This window comes from Narcine bancroftii, chromosome 4 (assembly GCF_036971445.1).
Source record: "Narcine bancroftii isolate sNarBan1 chromosome 4, sNarBan1.hap1, whole genome shotgun sequence".
In the NCBI taxonomy this organism is placed as follows: Eukaryota; Metazoa; Chordata; class Chondrichthyes; order Torpediniformes; family Narcinidae; genus Narcine; species Narcine bancroftii.
The window spans coordinates 276114040-276131312 of NC_091472.1; the positions used below are offsets into that span (position 1 = coordinate 276114040).

At 37.9% G+C, this 17273-nt stretch overlaps 1 protein-coding gene across 13 annotated transcripts in view; it reads left to right on the plus strand.

The window, feature by feature from the left end:
• Positions 1–17273, plus strand: part of LOC138761991 (low-density lipoprotein receptor-related protein 1-like) — a 1165126-nt gene that overhangs the window by 319891 nt on the left and 827962 nt on the right. For all 13 annotated transcript variants that reach the window (XR_011356692.1, XM_069935089.1, XM_069935091.1 and 10 more), the window contains 2 exons: positions 2410–2553; positions 15402–15638. Coding sequence is in view for 12 of the 13 variants with exons in the window: in XM_069935089.1 (XP_069791190.1) it covers positions 2410–2553; positions 15402–15638 (381 nt within the window). In the remaining variant the exon portion in view is untranslated. The remainder of the gene's footprint in view (positions 1–2409; positions 2554–15401; positions 15639–17273) is intronic.

Below are 17273 nucleotides of genomic sequence, written 5' to 3' on the forward strand. Positions count from 1 at the left end.
TCTAAGACTATGAATAATCTTCTAGCTCAAAGGAATATATATTTAACCTATTATCCTATTCCCCTCCATCAACTTCACCGATTATATCCTCAAAGAACTCCAGCAAGTTTTTCCAAACAATACCTGCCCTTTCTGAATCCATGCTGCATCTGCCTGATGGAACCCCTTCATTCTAAATATCTCATTATTTCATCCTTAATGACAGCTTCAAGCATTTTCCCAACTACAGATGTTAAGCTAACTGGCCGAGAGCCCTTGATATCAAAATGTCACAGAATACATCAATCTTTTTTTTTTGCATGGACTCAATGGCCTATAACCTATAGTGATAAGAGAATCTCCAAGATTTATCACCCTTTGAGTGAAGAAATATCTGTACATCTGAGTCGTAAATGGCCTGCACCTTATATGCTGACTATGACCAGATCGTTGAGTTGCCACCAGAGCAAAAACATTCTCTCTGTATCTGGTGCTTAGGCCTTAATTTTTGTTTATAATTGTAAGGACACCCATTTAAATTTTTAAAACCCGAAAGAATGCAGACCCATTCTCTGCGGGATACAACAAGCAATCTGCTGAAGGAACTTAATGGTTTGTTCAACATCAATAGGGAAAAATAGTTAGTCAACATTTTGGCTGAACCCTTCATTAATGCTGAGAGATGAGTTACCCTGTATAATGAGGACAGTGCGGGAAGGGTTGGACAGGAACTATTAGTGAACTAAGCTGGGAGTAAAGGATTATGGGCAGAGGCCTCACTCACAATTGGTCATCAAATGCTAAAGTTAAGCATCCATAAGAGCACCTCTGAAGTACTGTGTAGAGCAGTGGTTCTCAACCTTTTTCTTTCCACTCACAAACCACTTTAAGTAATCCTTATACCATCGGTGCTCTGTAATTAATATGGGATTGCTTAAGGTGGTATATGAGTGGGAATGGATGGTAGAGACCTAATTGCTACTGAAATATTTTGCTTGATAAAAATTGCCATTGTCACTTTTTTTTTGGAGTTATGAAACCATGCACATAATGATTCAATTATGTATGATTAAAACAGTTTTTTTCAAACATTTTCTTTCCATCCACATACCACCTTAATCACAGAGCACTTAAGGCATAGGAAATAGTTAAAGTGGTACGTGCGTGGAAAGAAAAAAGTTTGAGAACTACTGGTGTAGAGTATTAATATCCTTATGAGATTTCTTAATGTATTCAAAGCCCTAATAAGCTCATATCTGAAATGTTGATGATTTGGGGTGGTGGGGGGGAGGGGTGGCAGGGGTTTCCTTAAGAGGAAAATTGAACATTCATTGTAGTCCAGAAGAACATCAATGGGTTTAATAAATGATTATGAGGTCTGTTAACAAGAAACACAATTAAGATGTCTCATTTTATGGAAGAAAAACAAATATGATTAATGAAATAAAAGGGCTTGCCAGTTTATGATGACAGGTGAGTTTTTAAAAAAATTTCTAAGAGGGTGTACATCTTTGAAATGTTCTTCCTCAAAAGTGGTGGAAGTATGGTCTTTTTAGTTAGAGGGCTGAGTGGTAGAAACTTTCTTGTTAAGCAAGAGGATGTAAGGTTACCACAAATGGACAAGCTCATGGGGTTAGCGTTAAAGTCTTATCAATAATGATCATTTGAAATGGCAGAGCAGAATTTAAGAGTGGCCTTCTCCTGCTTCAAATATGAATGCATATATTGTGCTTTGATATACTTTCACAATCTATTTATCATTTTCGTTGTTTCGATTTAAGATCCTAATTTTAATTTGAACTGCATCACTTTTAAACTCTGACATCAATGCTGTTACTGTTCCCTGAAACCCCCTTTATAACAAAGTTATAATTTTGCCCTTTCTCATTGCACAATTCTAGATCTAAATAAAACCTTCTCGCTAGTTCATTCATCAACAGATTGATCTAGAAAACCATTTCATCTATATTGAACAATTTCTGCCCTTTACTATTTCTTAGCTCCATCCAAGCTACCTCTAATTCTACATCATGATCTGCTGAGCCACAATTATTTTTCATATCTATTCTGATCTATTAGAAATATCCATTGAGATACATTGATTGACCGGTACATTATTACACTTTTTCCTTATTTTTGAGCTTCGTTCATGTTGAATAACCTTGAACATTCAGCTTTGGTCATCCTGAAGCCATGTTTCTCTATTTGCTATTAGATAGTTTTCTTCTGTTGTGGCATTATTTTATCTACCATGTCATAAATATTACATGCATTGAAACATGGTGCCTTTAATTTTAATAATGATAAATGTATGAAGAAAGCATTGATCATTTGAGTGTATCAGGTGGAGGATTATTATCATTCCATCTTTGATCATTTATTTTCCAGCTGCCAAATTTAAAAAAAACCTCTTTCATTTATTTTTCTCAGTCCGAAGTCATGCTTGTGAACTGGATCTCTATGGCAAACCTGGAGGATGCTCTGACATCTGCCTGCTTAGTAACAGCCACAAAGCAAAGACATGTCGATGCAGGACTGGCTACAGCTTAGGAACTGATGGGAAGTCGTGCAAAAGTAAGTCATGACACCTTGTTGTGCACTGGAACACTTTTATTGAGTCACCTGGAAATTTTAAGGTTCAATTAACTTCACCCTGTGTCTATTCTAAAGGCACTTCACATTAGTCAAATAATGTCTTTTGTAAAGTTAATACAATGTACATAATTGTGATCAGTGCACAAACATAAACATATCAGGTCAACCCCTTTATCAAGACTGGATGTGTCCTGACCCATTGAACTCCTCCTCCATTGTTTGCTCAAGATTCCAGCATCTGTAATTTTTGTTGTTCTTGTGCAATATTACTTCCCTTTTCAAATGAAAGTGAAAGCTCTATTATTAGCAGGTGGACATAACCATATTTAGAACCTAAGAAATTAGTTAGTCAATAATTTTACCATTACAAAGTGGCAAATCCATTTTAGGATCTGCTTCAGGAACAAGCACAGCCAAGGTCTCCCATCTGCCTCCAGAGAGTTATTCAGCTCTTTCTTCCTGACTACTTGAGTCATTTCAGCCTTCATACTTCACGAGTCTTGAGTCTCTGTGCTTATCATCTACACTGCTTTCCCTTGAAAGGATTTCCATGAAAACCTTTATCTTTGCTAAAGTACTGCGTGTGAATTTAGCTGAAACTGAAAACTCTCACACAAACCCATCTGTCATCAGGCTTTTCCTGTGCTATTCAACATCTCATTTTTTGCATGACTGTCTCATACCCAAATTGTATGAGTACTGAATTTTTCAGTTTCAGGTTATCCACCCTATCAGTGCTCTCTTCCCACATACACTTACCTGACCACCTATTTCTTTCTCTCCCATGCTTCTCCCTATCTGGATCCATCTGCCTATTGTTCTCTCCCCATCTGGTTCCACATTGGACCTACCAGTCCCTAACAACCCCTCTCCATTCTACTATACACTGGTAATCTTTCCTTCTGCTCAATCCCATTGCATGGTCTTAAACTAGAAGGTCAACTTAATCCTATTGCTTTAATGGACCTACTGAGTTCTCCCACAATTTTGCTTAATTGTTCTAGATTACAGTATCTGCAGTCTCAAGCATTGCAGAAGTCCCCTTTGAATTTAAATTAACGTTGAAAGTCTCTTGTGGGGTACCTTATTAAACAGCTTCTGGAAATCCAAATATACAACATTAACCTATTCCCCTCGATCAACTGCACCAATTATATCCAGCAAGTTTTTCCAAACAAGACATGCCCTTTCTGATTCCATGATGCATCTGCCTGATGGAACCCCTTTATTCTAAATGTCTCATTATTTCATCCTTAATGACAGCTTCAAGCATTTTCCCAACTACAGATGTTAAGCTAACTGGCCGATAGTTACCCATCTTCTGCCTACATCTATTCTTAAAAAGTGGCTTGACACTTGCTGTTTTTCAATCTGCTGGGACCTACCCAGAGTCCAGAGAAGTTTGGTAAATGACTTACCAATGCATCAACTATAACTCCCACCTTTTCCTTCAGTATCCTAGGATGCATCCCATCAGGACCAGGGGACTTGTCTGCTTTCATTCCCATTAGTTTGCTCATCACTATCTCTTTTGTAATAATTATTTTATCAAGGCCTTCACATCCCTATCACCACTCTTTGGCATACTGGATGTTTCTTCCACTGTGAAGCTTGACACAAAATATCTGTTCAATGCCTCGGCCATTTCCTCATTACTCAATATCAATCTCCCTTTCTCATCTTCCAAGGGCTAATGTTGACTCTAGCCACCCTCTTCTGTTTTACATATATATAACATTTTTGCTATGTTTTTATTTTTTGCTATGTTTTTATATTTTGTGCTAATTTACCCTTCATAATCCTTCTTCCCTTTCCTTATTTCTCATTTAGTTTTCCTTTGTTGCCTTTTAAAGTTTTCCCAATCCTTCAGTTTCCCACTATTGGCTATGTTGTACATGAGTTTTTAGTTTTATACTTTCCTTTATTTCCTTTGTTAACCAAGGCTGACTCTTCCCTCTCTTACTGTCCTTATTTTTAATGGGAATATATTTTTGTTGAACACTGTGAAAAATCTCTTTGAAAGTCTTCTACTGTGAGGAAATGTTCTGCCAACTAGCCTGTGCTCCCAGTCTACGCTGACTAATCCCTCCCTCATCTTGTTGGAGACTCCCCTGTTCAAGCATAATACACTAGTTTTAGATCTAACGATTGCACCCTCTTTCTGTATGAGAAGTTCAAACATACTATGATCGCTTTTTCCAAGAAGGTCCCTAAATACTAGAGTGTCAATTTTGCCTATCTCATTGCACAATACTAGATCTAAAGTAGCATCTTCCCTTGTTGGTTTCTTAACATGCTGCTCAAGAAAGCTATCACAAATGCATTCTATGAAGTCACCCTCCAGGCTATCTCACCCAACTTGATCTACATGGAAGTTAACGTCCCCCACGATAACTGCCGTTCCGTTCTTACATGCCTCAGTTATCTCTTGGTTAATTGCCTGTGCCACTCTGCTATTGTTATTTGATGGGCGATAGACAACGCCCACCAGTGATTTTTTCTTCCCCCTTTACTATTCTTAATCTCTACCCTGATGGACTCAACATTCTGCTCCTTAGATGTTATATCGTCTCTCACTATTGCCCTGATCTCATCCACCACCTTTACCATCCTGTCTATCTTTTTGTATTGCCTGATACCCTTGAAAATTTAGTTCCCAATCATACTCACCTTGCAACCATGTTTCTGTGAAGGCCACTAAATCATACACTTGGGTACTGATTTGTGCCTCAAGTTACTACCCTAGTTTCTAATACTACATGCTTTCAGATAAAGTGCCCTTATGCTCATTGACCTTTTTATAATCTAGTGACGTCTGCATCTTTTGATTTTGACTTTTATACCCTATATTTTTCTTTTTCTCTTTCCTAACTCTATCTTTGGACTCTGAACCACCTTCCTCATTCTTTCTTTGTAGGTTCCCATCTCCCTGTCCCATTAGTTTAAACCCTCCCCATCAATATTAGCAAACAATCGCCATGGGACATTCATCTTGTCCCTGCCCAGAATTAGACCGTCCGATTTGTGCTGGTCACATCTCCTCCAGAACCGGTTCCAATGCCCGAAGAAACCGAAACCTTCCCTCCTGCACCACTGTTTAAGCCACATATTCTTTTTAACTATTCTGCTATTTCTACTCTGGCTAGCTCACGGCACCAGTAATAATCTTGATTATTACTTTTGAGCTCCTACACCTTAATTTATTTTCTAACTGCCTAGATTAAGTTTGTAGGACCTCATCCCACTTTCTTCCTATATCATTGGTACCGCTATAGACCATGAAAGCTGGTTGTTCACCCTCTCCTTTCAGAATGACCTGCAGCTGCTCCAAGACATACCTGACCCTTGCACCTGGGATGTAACACTACCATCTGGGAATCCCATTTGCGGCCACAGAATTTCAAGTCTCTTCCCCTTACGATAGAATCCTATATAACTATTGCTCCACAGTGAAGTCAGAAAGTCATAAGTCAGATTATTATCTTTTGACTGAGACATTTAAAAAATGATCCCATCATTCTTTGCTTCTGGCAGTCAAAGATTCCTTTGCATAATTTTTAAAAAGAATAAGATATCACCTGACCATCCAGGTCAAACTAATGTAGGAAATATAGATTCTTGTTATCCACATGTTGTGAGCTTTATTATTCTTTATCACATGATTGCCATTGATTTAATGCAACACATTTTATTTTTGACATTATTAGTTCAACATACCCAAGTTCTTTCAGCCATTTCCTTCAAAACCCTTGAGTGCCAGTGAAAGGGTCCCAGTGATTTGTCCATCTTCAGAGATAAGATTTATTGTCAGAATACATACATGACCTCACATACAACCCTGAGATTCTTAATTCTGTGGGCCAGGCAGAATTACCACTTATTGGTTGTGCAAAAAAAAAAACAACTGTACATAATGTACACATGTAAATAAATAAACAAATAGAAACAGCTAACTGTGCAATAAAGAGAGGAGAAAAAAAATCAGTAAAGTACAAATGTAAGAGTCCTTAAATGAGTTCCTGATCGATTTTGTTGTTGAGGGTTCTGATGGTAGCAGCTGTTCCTGAACCTGCTGCTGTGAGTCTTCTGGCGCCTATACCTCTTACCTGATAGTAGCTGTGAGAACAGAGCTTGTGCTGGGTGGTGTGGGATAGTTGATGATTGCTGCTGCTCTCCAGTGGCAGTACTCACTGTAAATGTTCTTGATGGTGGGAAAGGGCTTGCCCCTGATGTTGTGGGCTGTGTCCCCTGCCTTTTGCAGGGCTTTATGCTCAGAGCGAATGATGTCCCCATACTAGACCATGATGCAGATGGTCAGCACACTTTCAACCCATATGTAGAAATTTTCCAGGGTTTCTGATGTCATACGAAATCTCAGCAAATTCCTGAAGAAGTACCGGTAGAGGCACTGATATGCTTTCTTCGCGATGCCATAGTGTGTCTCTTTCTCCTCTGCTTTTTTCTCTACTTTATCCCTTGTGATTTGGATTTTTAACAGTTCCTTCCTGTTAATTTAAGTTATCCCATCCATTATTTTTGGTATATTTGCAAGGTCCACCATGGTGAGGACTGTTGCAAAAATAACGATTGAACGTATCTGCTATATTTTGTGTGTCCTGTTATTAATTTAGCAGCCTTATTCTCTACTGCAGCCTGTGATAGTACAGATTCTATCACCAATAATGAGCCCACCTCACTGACAAAAGGCAAAGGAGGAAAAACCCAACACCCAACCCCAACCAACCAATTTTCCCCTGCAACCGCTGCAACCGTGTCTGCCTGTCCCGCATCGGACTTGTCAGCCACAAACGAGCCTGCAGCTGACGTGGACTTTTTACCCCCTCCATAAATCTTTGTCCGCGAAGCCAAGCCAAAGAGAGTGTAGGATGACTGTGATTGGCTGAGAGTGTAGCCACACTTACTGGCAGGTCTTAAAGGATTGCTCCTAGCCAGATCAGGTCATTCTGGACTGGATGACCTACTTGTGATATGCTTCAGTCTTTTAGTTAATATAAGCCTTGGTTTGGATCAGCAAGTCTTTGGTTCTTTTGACTCGCTCTACACAGCCATCCTCAGCAGGGGCCTTACACCCCCCATTCCTGGGAGGCCACAGCACAGACTGAAATAATAAACTATTTTTCATTTGTTTTAATGTAGTCAGTTGGAGAGAAGTACAGGACACACCAACTAAATGATAAATTCAAAGGGAAGGCAGCCCATAAACTTTGGGGGGAGTCTGAAGGGGCAATAACTAATAAAAGATTGAGAATGGCTGCTCTAGATAACCCCACCTACCTTAGCCATCTTCTTCCTATTCATAGTGTAGTGGTTAGTGCAATGCTGTTACAGTGCCATCGATCATGACGGGTTCAAATCCCACGCTGTCTGTAAGGAATTTGTACATTCTCCCCGTGTCTGTGTGGGTTTTACCAGTGGGCTCCGGTTTCCTCCCACCCTCAACAACGTACCGGGGGTTGTAGGTCATTTGGGTGTAATTGGACGGCATAGGCACAGACTCGTCGGCTGAAGGGCCTGTCACCATGCTTTATGTCTGTACTGACAATAACCACACCAGCAGCTTTAATAAACTAATATGTACACTAAGAGGTCTCTCTGCAAGAGGAACCTGGAAGGCTAGACTGTAGCTCTGGACTGCTTTATATACAAGGTCACCGGGATGACCCTGGGGTAATTACATATCACCACAATGTCTACATTTAAATTTAATTTTCTGCCTATCCTTGAGTGTTTTAGTCTTTTGCTCTCAGATCCCCAAAACAACCTAGCCTTCTGCCTAACTACAAACCCTTGCTACTTTGTATGGCCGACTTTTCAAGTTCAAGTTTATATCGCGCATCCACACACACACACACAGATGTGTGTGTGTGTGTGTGTGTGTGTGTGTGTGTGTGTGTGTGTGTGTGTGTGTGTGTGTGTGTGTGTGTGTGTGTGTTTTGAAATAAGTTACTCATTTCATTTATAAGAGATCCAAAATGACAGGACACTATTCATCAATTTCACAGCTAGGCAGTGTTGATTTTGATGCATCTATACATCCTTCATGATAGTGGTAGATCAAAGATCCTGTGTAATGATTCTTTATCCTTTGCCACTTTCTCAAAAAATATCTCTTTCAAATTGAGATATTTTTTGCAGACTTTTATGAAACAACTATTCACATATCTGCCACAGTTCATCTACTGGCCTATCTATGAACTTATTTTCCCAATGGACCTTGGAGAACTCTACTTTCCATTGTAATTGTGAATTGTGGTTTTGTTCCCATGGTGTTCACCCTTATCCTGCTAATGGTTTTTTTTTAGTGTGAGATACAACAAAATAAGAGGCCTTTCTGGCTCACAAGCCCATGGTGCTCAACTAACTCATGTGACAAATTAACCTACTAACCTTGTAACTTTCTGAAGGATGGGTGGGACCTGGTGCACCTGTAGGAAATCCATGCAGTCATGGGTAGAACATACAAACTTCTTGAAGACAGTGTTGGATTTGAACCCGGGTCACTAGTGCTGCAATTAAACTGGAATGCTGGAGAAACTCAGCATTCATAGGAAGGAAAGTCAATATTTTGGGCCTGAACCCTTCATCAAAACAGACAGACACTGAATAAAAAGGTTGGGGGGCAGGGAAATGAAAGAATGGACAGGGGAGGAGCACAGGCCAACAGGCAAAAGGTCATATTTAGATATGGTTGGGAGGGCAAAAGAGAGAGAAAAATAAGATGAGGTGATTGGGGGAAGGGATAGCTCTAACTGGGGTGGGAACGGGGTGGGAGCTGGAGGAAAGGAGAAAGAGGGATAGGGAAAGAGAGAGTAAGTGGAGAGGCCTAACAGAAACCAGAGAAGCTGAGGTTAATGCCATCTAGTTGAAGTGTGCCCAGATGGAATATTAACTGTTGTCCTGCAATTTATGTTGTCCTTGATTAAGCAGTGTATGAGGCCACGGATAGACATGTCACTCTGGGTATGGGGCATAGAATTAGAAATGGTTAGCCGCCAGGAGGTTTCTGCTATTGCAGTGGAGAGTGTGAAGCCACTCAACAAAATGATTTCCCAATCTGTGTCCAGTCTCTCAGATGCAAAGGAGTACACAATGAGAGCACTAGATGCAGTACCTGACATCGACAAATTCATAGGTGAAGCGTTGCTACACTGGGAAGGGCTGTTTTGGTCCCCAAATTATGGTGAGGAAGGAGATATTGGAGCAAGCGTAACATTTCCAGCAGTCACAATGTTAAGTGTGACCGGGGGCACTGGTGCCATAGTAACGTTGCACTGGTGTTTTAGTAGCATTATGTGACCTCTATTACATTGTGATCATTATCTTCCTAAGTATCTTTAGCTACAAGATCTCTTGTTAATCCTTCCTCATTACTCATGGCCAAATTTTAGCATGCTCTTCTAGAAAAAAATATGTATCTCTGATGCACTCAGTCAATTTTTCGTCCACAATTCAACCAACCAAACATTGTGTAGATTAAATTCTCCATTGACATCTACGGTTCCCTTGAAATGTTCCCTTGGTTTTCCCCATGTCTGTCTGTCCTATCAGTGAGTCACATTAGTCTGTAGACTAATCCATGTATTCTTTCTCCTACTATTCATGATATCAAACAAAACTCAGTAAATTACTATCCTCCATCTATTCATCATGAATAAACAACCCTCTCATAAATTTCTTGACAAGATCACCTTGTCTCCTTTCTCCTGAGATGTGTTCTTTTGGACCTCCATATAACCTTGAATAGTGAGTCCTCTTTCTTAGTCACCCTACAACGATGCCTCGGTAATAGATATTAGATCATATTTGTATCTTGTATCTGTATTATTCACTTGTTTATGTATTATTAAATGCTACACCCATTGAAGTAAAGTCTGTTCATTTTTATTTTTCTTCATAATTGAGGGATTTAATCTTAAAAAAAAGAGAATATTGTATTTTTCCATATCTGTTTGAACCCAAATTCAAAACTCAACCCATAATTTTTAAAGCAAAACTTCTTCAGATGACTAAATCCAACAATCTGTTAGAATTTTCAGTAATGCACATCATCCAAATGCTATAAAATATTTATTATATGTTCTAATTGTACTCCTATAAAGGCTGAATTATTAATATAATAAATGAAAAATAATTTTATAAAATTTAACAAGAACTAACTGTATCATCAATAATAAACTGTTCATTTCCCATTTAAGATGTATACTTCATCCAACTAAGGCAATGTCAACATTATCAACAATTTGTTAAACTCAAATAAGGGACAAATTACAGTTCTAGGAGAAACAAAACTGCCTGCCTCTGACTGAGCGTTCTATTAACATGCTTATAATTAATACACCAGAAAAAAAATCAGAGGAAATTAGTCCTACAAAAAAAAAGAAAATAAACCTTTGATATTGCAGGTTGTTCCTCACTTGAATATAAATTGTTTTCATGAGATCACACACAGGTGGAAAGCAGAGATATGCTTTGATTTCCACCTAAACAAACTGTTGAGTTTCTGGATATTTGGTGAATGCAATTACCAGAATCTATTTCTGGCCCCACAACATTTTTTTTTTCAATTTTCTCATAACCTCTCTGTACAATCATTATAGAAATGCTTATCACTTAAATCTTTCCTTCACCTTTCCAAGTTATCCACCCATGTCTTTGTATCTTTGCAATATGAGTTGTATTGCAGGAATAAAATATTAAATGATTGTTTTTTTTTTCCTGGGAGTCAGTGAATGATCAAAGCCCATTTTACACTTCTGGTACAAATTTCATTCTTTTAATCTATTCTTCACTGGAAATAAAAGTTAAACATAGGCACAATAAGTTTGTGTGGAATTAACTTTCAGTAGCCACTATTCTTTAAGTCAATTTTGTCTTTCTCTAACCATGAACTTTTAGGTAGGAGTAAGAATGTTTCACTGTGAACTCCTGGAAACGATTTTCCCCTTCACTATCTTCTCCCATGACAACAGCAAAGGTTTCATATTGAGATATTGAAATAAATGTTTTCTATTTAAAGTATTTTTTTTAAATTTGCCATTTCATTAATTTCATATGTTATTGCTTGTTTTACCAACTGAGAATTATTGAAGGGGCCTCCAAATTCCACCAAACCTGTTGGTGAAAATGATGGAATTGTATACAAGATCCCATATCTCACTAAGAGCAGTTTAAGTGTTGGCCTTTATCAGAGGAACCCCAGTTTCAGGTGAAATGGATTCAACGAATGTTGGTTGGTCGATGAGTGAAGAAGAATCAATATTATTCATGTCACTGATAATGAAATTGTCAAAAGAGGTTTTAAATATTCCTTGCTGGGGAGTTACTGTATGAACATGAGGTGAATTTTTTTTTGTTCATTTAACTGTTAGGAATCACAAGAATGTGTGTAGGATGTTTGTCCAATTTTCACCAGTATATATTTTTATGAATCTGTATGAACAGATTGTATCGCATTAAACACCTTTGGGAGCTTTCATACTATTCACTTGAAATAGAAATATCTGGTGCTTTTTTTGGAATCTTTTATTGGTTTTGCAATTGTGAATCAATAAGATTTTTATTAGTCCTCAACAAATTTTGAACTGATTATTCCAAATCACTGTCAAGGAGTTAGGCCATAGACACTTGTCACAAGTGTATCAGTTATTTATCACATTTTGTGACCTCAATGCATAATTATAACAGATCCAATGATTATTTTCTCTATTTCAAAAGAACAGTTATACTTCTAACTATTGGACTACTAGTCCGCTGATCTTTTTTGCTACTGTTATGGGCCTAGATAACATCAAAACCTAAAAGCAATAGAAATACATCAAGACAAATGGTTACTTTAAAAAAAAGTTGATTTTAATTACCTTTAAACAATAAAACAGGATCAAACTTTAACTTATTACTATTAACCTAACTTAACCCCCTTCTAATTCTAAGTACATGTGTATTTATTGTGTGTGCATGTTCAGAACAGTTCTTTAATTCACAGTCCAATCTCACTTCTCATTCCTCCAAGTTCACTGGTTGCAGGTAATTCTTATACTGTGCACAGAAATTAACATTTATGAATTTCCCCAGGCTTTGGTGCTTGAAAGATAAATAATTGCTGCTCAGGAAGGTTCTTGTCAGTTTTCAGAGAGAGATTTGTTGCTCGTTGGACAACCACAGATGATTTCTTCTGATCCAGCCACTTCAGTGTCTTTCCGAAGAAACTTGCCTCACCAGGGTTTTCCAGATGATAACCACTTTCTTTTATTATGAGCCCAAAGGACCCCAAAACGCAGCATCAATAGATTTTCACCAATACAAGTATTTACTTAAACAAAAGTTGTTTTTAATTATCTTTAAACATGAAAACAGAATCAAACTTTAACTTATCTCTATAATTAATTAACCCAAATTAACCCCCTTCTAATTCTAAGTGCACGTGTATGTAATGTTTGTGTAAATTTAAGAAAAGTTCTTTGGTTCACAGTTCAATCTCACCTTTGCAGGCAATCCTTATACTGTACACAGAATTTAACATGCATAGTGTTCACCAGGCTTTGGTGCTTGAAAGGTAAATGTTTACCGCTCAGGAAGATTCTTGTAGAGTTTGCGGGGAGAGATTTGTTGTTGCAGGATTTCCACAACTGAGGTATCACCATTAGTCACCTCAAGGTCTCGCTGATGAAACTTGCCCCATCAGGGTTCTCCAGATGGCAACCTCTTTCTTTCAGGCCACGCAGAGTTCCTTTCTGTTCCACTTATTCCAAGAGAAACATCAGATTCCAGCCATCCACTGCTCTGGAACTTTCTGTTTCCAACCAGCTCCTCCTGGCTTGCACTGTTCAGCTTCTTTCAGTGTCTCACGCACTAACTGAGAGAGATTATTGAACTTATCTTCTCTCTCTCTCTCTCTCTCTCTCTCTCTCTCTCTTTGTCCAACTGCCAGAAAGCCTATGTAACTCTTTCACTTGCAATAACCCCCACCTTCTTCAGCAAACCACTGGAGTTCTCCTCTCTTGGTCAAGCTGTTGTCTTAGGAAAACAAAACCCAGGAGTGACCCTTCTGTGAGCACTTTGCAGAGAGGTCAGAAGCCTTGTAGTTATCCAACCATCCAGCCTGTCTCCAATTCCAAACAATGGTCTATTAATTTCATGAAGTCATTTCAATTAGCACCTACTAGTGAAATGTGCATGAAGTTTCTGCAATGTTCCTGAATATGAATTCTTCAGTCTTTCAAATAAGATCAGTTTTAAAATGTGTGTATTTATCTAACCTACTCTAATTTTACCAAATTCCTCGCAGTATTTATCCATTACACTTTCAGGTCACCACAGAGTTCCTTTTTGTTTCCCTTATATCAAATGAAACATTATACAGCCAGTCATCTCCTCTTGTATGGACCACAAAGGCTTTAACTAGGCTAAACTAAGAACTGTCTTGAAAAAGGGTTTTTTTCCACAAGCTTGCCAGCTTGTCCTGTTCCAGTCCCAGCTGTTGCTGCTGAACTGTAGAACTGAATTCTTTCTCCCTCTCTTTCTCTCTCCCCAACAGCAAACTGCACTCAGACTGCGGCACCGGACCCAAACTTCTGAGTTTGTTTTCTGTTGCTTTCCAAAACAGTAATCTATTACTCCACAGCATGTTCAATCAGCACCAACTTGTGAAGTCTCCATAGGCATTCTATAAAATATTTGCAAAGCATTCGGAACCTTGTCTGTCTGGCTTGAGCAAAGCTACAGCATTTAAATGAGATCTGTTTCGAAGTGTTTTTGTATCTGTGTGTGACCTAACTAAAAACCCCACACAATTTATCTCCTTTAAAACATATGTGTATACAACGTAAAATATAACATAATCTGTCACACAATTGATTAAATATGCTTGGCAGTTTTAATTAATGCTTTGGATCTTGAAGCAACCTACTTTTTAATTGCTTATAGTTTTGTACAGAATAAATTAAAGTTAGAAAATGGCTGGGTAATGCCAAAATCTGTTTAAATGCTGGAATCTTTGAAACGGAGTGATTTAAGTTTATATAGGTCAACATAACATTGTGGGCCAAAAGGCCTGTACTGTGCTGTAATGTATGTTCTATGTTAAATTGATCACATTTACAGACTTTGTATTTCTAAGTCAGAAATGGGTGTGATATCATCAGAAAATGATTTAAAAAGAACGGCAGATGCTTCCTCTTTTTCTGCTCTCAGGATCCCAAAGTCTGTTGACATCATTATTTTTCCTGTTGTTGACCCCACAGTTAATCTCATTGTTTAAACTTGCCAATGGGGAAATAATATATTTCTAGGATAGTGTAATATTCCTTGGCAGTTGGCGAGACTTAAAAACTCATTCCTCTGAGACTGACAAATCTTATATGTACATTTCAAACTCCATTGCAGCCTCCTGGCATCTATTTATCATTCATTTATTGAGGAAGTGTGATTTACTTTCACATGGATACTCAAAATAAATCTTCAAGAACATAGCATTTTCTTCCTTTGAAGGAGATTTTGGCTAATGTGTGAACTAAAGCCATTGCCAAACTTTGTCCTATATCCTTTGATTAATAAAAATATATGATTGTCAGAAATAAAAATGGCAAGTAACCGAGCATTAGTTGGTGTCTACATTAGAGAATTCCAAATATCTCGCACCCTCTGCACACAAACGCCATTCCTAATTTAGTTGAATATCATTGTTTGGTTATGGTTCAGTATTTAAGGTTCCCTGTGAAGAGAGAATCATTTCTTTGCACCTAACTCTATTAGTTTCCTTGAATATTTTAAGTGATCATATAACATTATTTCTTCATCTTTCTTTGTAGAACCAAAAAATGAACTGTTCCTGTTTTATGGAAAAGGCCGCCCGGGAATCATTCGTGCAATGGACCTGAACACGAAAGCAGCTAATGAATATATGATACAAGTCGAAAACCTTGTTAATCCACGGGCTCTTGATTTTCACGCAGAAACAAATTACATCTACTTTGCTGACACTACTAGTTTCTTAATTGGACGACAGAAAATCGATGGCACAGGTCGGGAGACGATCCTAAAAGAGGGTAAGTAAATTGGAATCAACACGCTTGCCTATGACAATAACTTTGTCGTTATCATTAGTTGGTGATGCACATAAATCTCCCTGCAATTTTTGCCCACTTGTTTCCATATTACCAAAGCATTAAAATACACTTTAATTAAGCTTTTGAGACAAACATTTGATAAAGTAGATTTGCAAACAACTAAGCTATGTCCTGCTGGTGTTGATAAGATGGGAATTCTCTTGCAGCATAGAACTGTAAAGGTAAAGGTTCCATTATTGTCATGTAATACTACATTTTGAATGTAACATACATGAATTTCTAACTTTTGTCTTCTGTAAGGCAGACGTAGAGTGGCCACTTTGTCCAGTGCCCCTCACAATACAAAAAAATCCTCATTTTAGCCCATCAATAGACCTCGTCATATCAAAATAAAATAAGAGCAAGAGAAACTAAATCATGAAATATTTAGAAATTTAATGACCTAATAATTTAATAAATAAGTTTAAAATTGCTATTTCAGGCTTCAGTGATCATGTTTTAACAATGGTGAGTTGATTGTTGAACCTTGTGTGAATTAATCATCTGTATTTTCATGCATGTTCCTTCTTTGAAGGAATGGTGCCAGGTCATTTACCCCGCTCACTTTATATTAAAAAAAAATCCCCAAAGTTCCCCAGCCTATTCATTCAACTAAAATTCCTCATTCCTGCAAAGATATTGACAAATCTCTTCATGGTAGTTAGCGCACTGGTATGATAACACCAGTGACCCGGGTTTGAATCTGGCACTGTCTATAAGGAATGTGTATGTTCTGCCCATGACCTGTGTGGACTTCTTACAGGTGCTCCGGTTTCCTCCTAACCTACAAAATGTATGGGGTTGTAGGTTATTTGGGTGAAATTGGGTGGCAAGGGTTCCAATGGCCAGTATCAGCTTCAGCTATACAAATAAAATTTAAATGTAATTTAATATCTGTCCTCAAGAGTGGGCCCAGAGTGACCCACAATCTAAGATTTGAGGGGATTTTTTTTTTTCAGAGGTTAATGAATATATTGAATGAACTGCCAGAAAAGGTAATGAAAGCAAATGCAGCTGTAGTGTAGAAAATATATTCAATAAGTTCCTTGGATAGGAAAGACACAGAGAAAAATTGGCTTAATGCCAGGAAAGGAGATGAGTGTAGATAGCCATCTTCTACCAGTCCATCTCTGTGCAGGATATTTCTATGATTCATTGATACTTCTGGTCGAGCCAAACCAATGGTTTACTGTATAATGATCCATCATGATACTCTATTATTGTATGCTATGCCTCTGTTTATAAAGCACTGGATTCAGTAATGTTTAAACCACTTTCTCAATCTGCTTTGCTCTGTTAAATGATCCATGCACAAATATCTACATCTCTCTGTTGTTGTCCTCTTTTTAATGATGTCCCTTCCATTTTATGTTGCTTTTTTCGTGCAGCCAAAAGGTACCTTTACATTTCTCAAAATTAAATTTTGTCTACCCCCTATCTGCGTATTCCATCTCATTGAAGTCTATTCACAGATCACCTGACTTACAAGTTTTGTCATTTGCAGATTTAGAAATTGTCCTTATATCTAAATGATTTCCATTTTTAAAATCAATAATAAGCATCAATTCTTAGGGA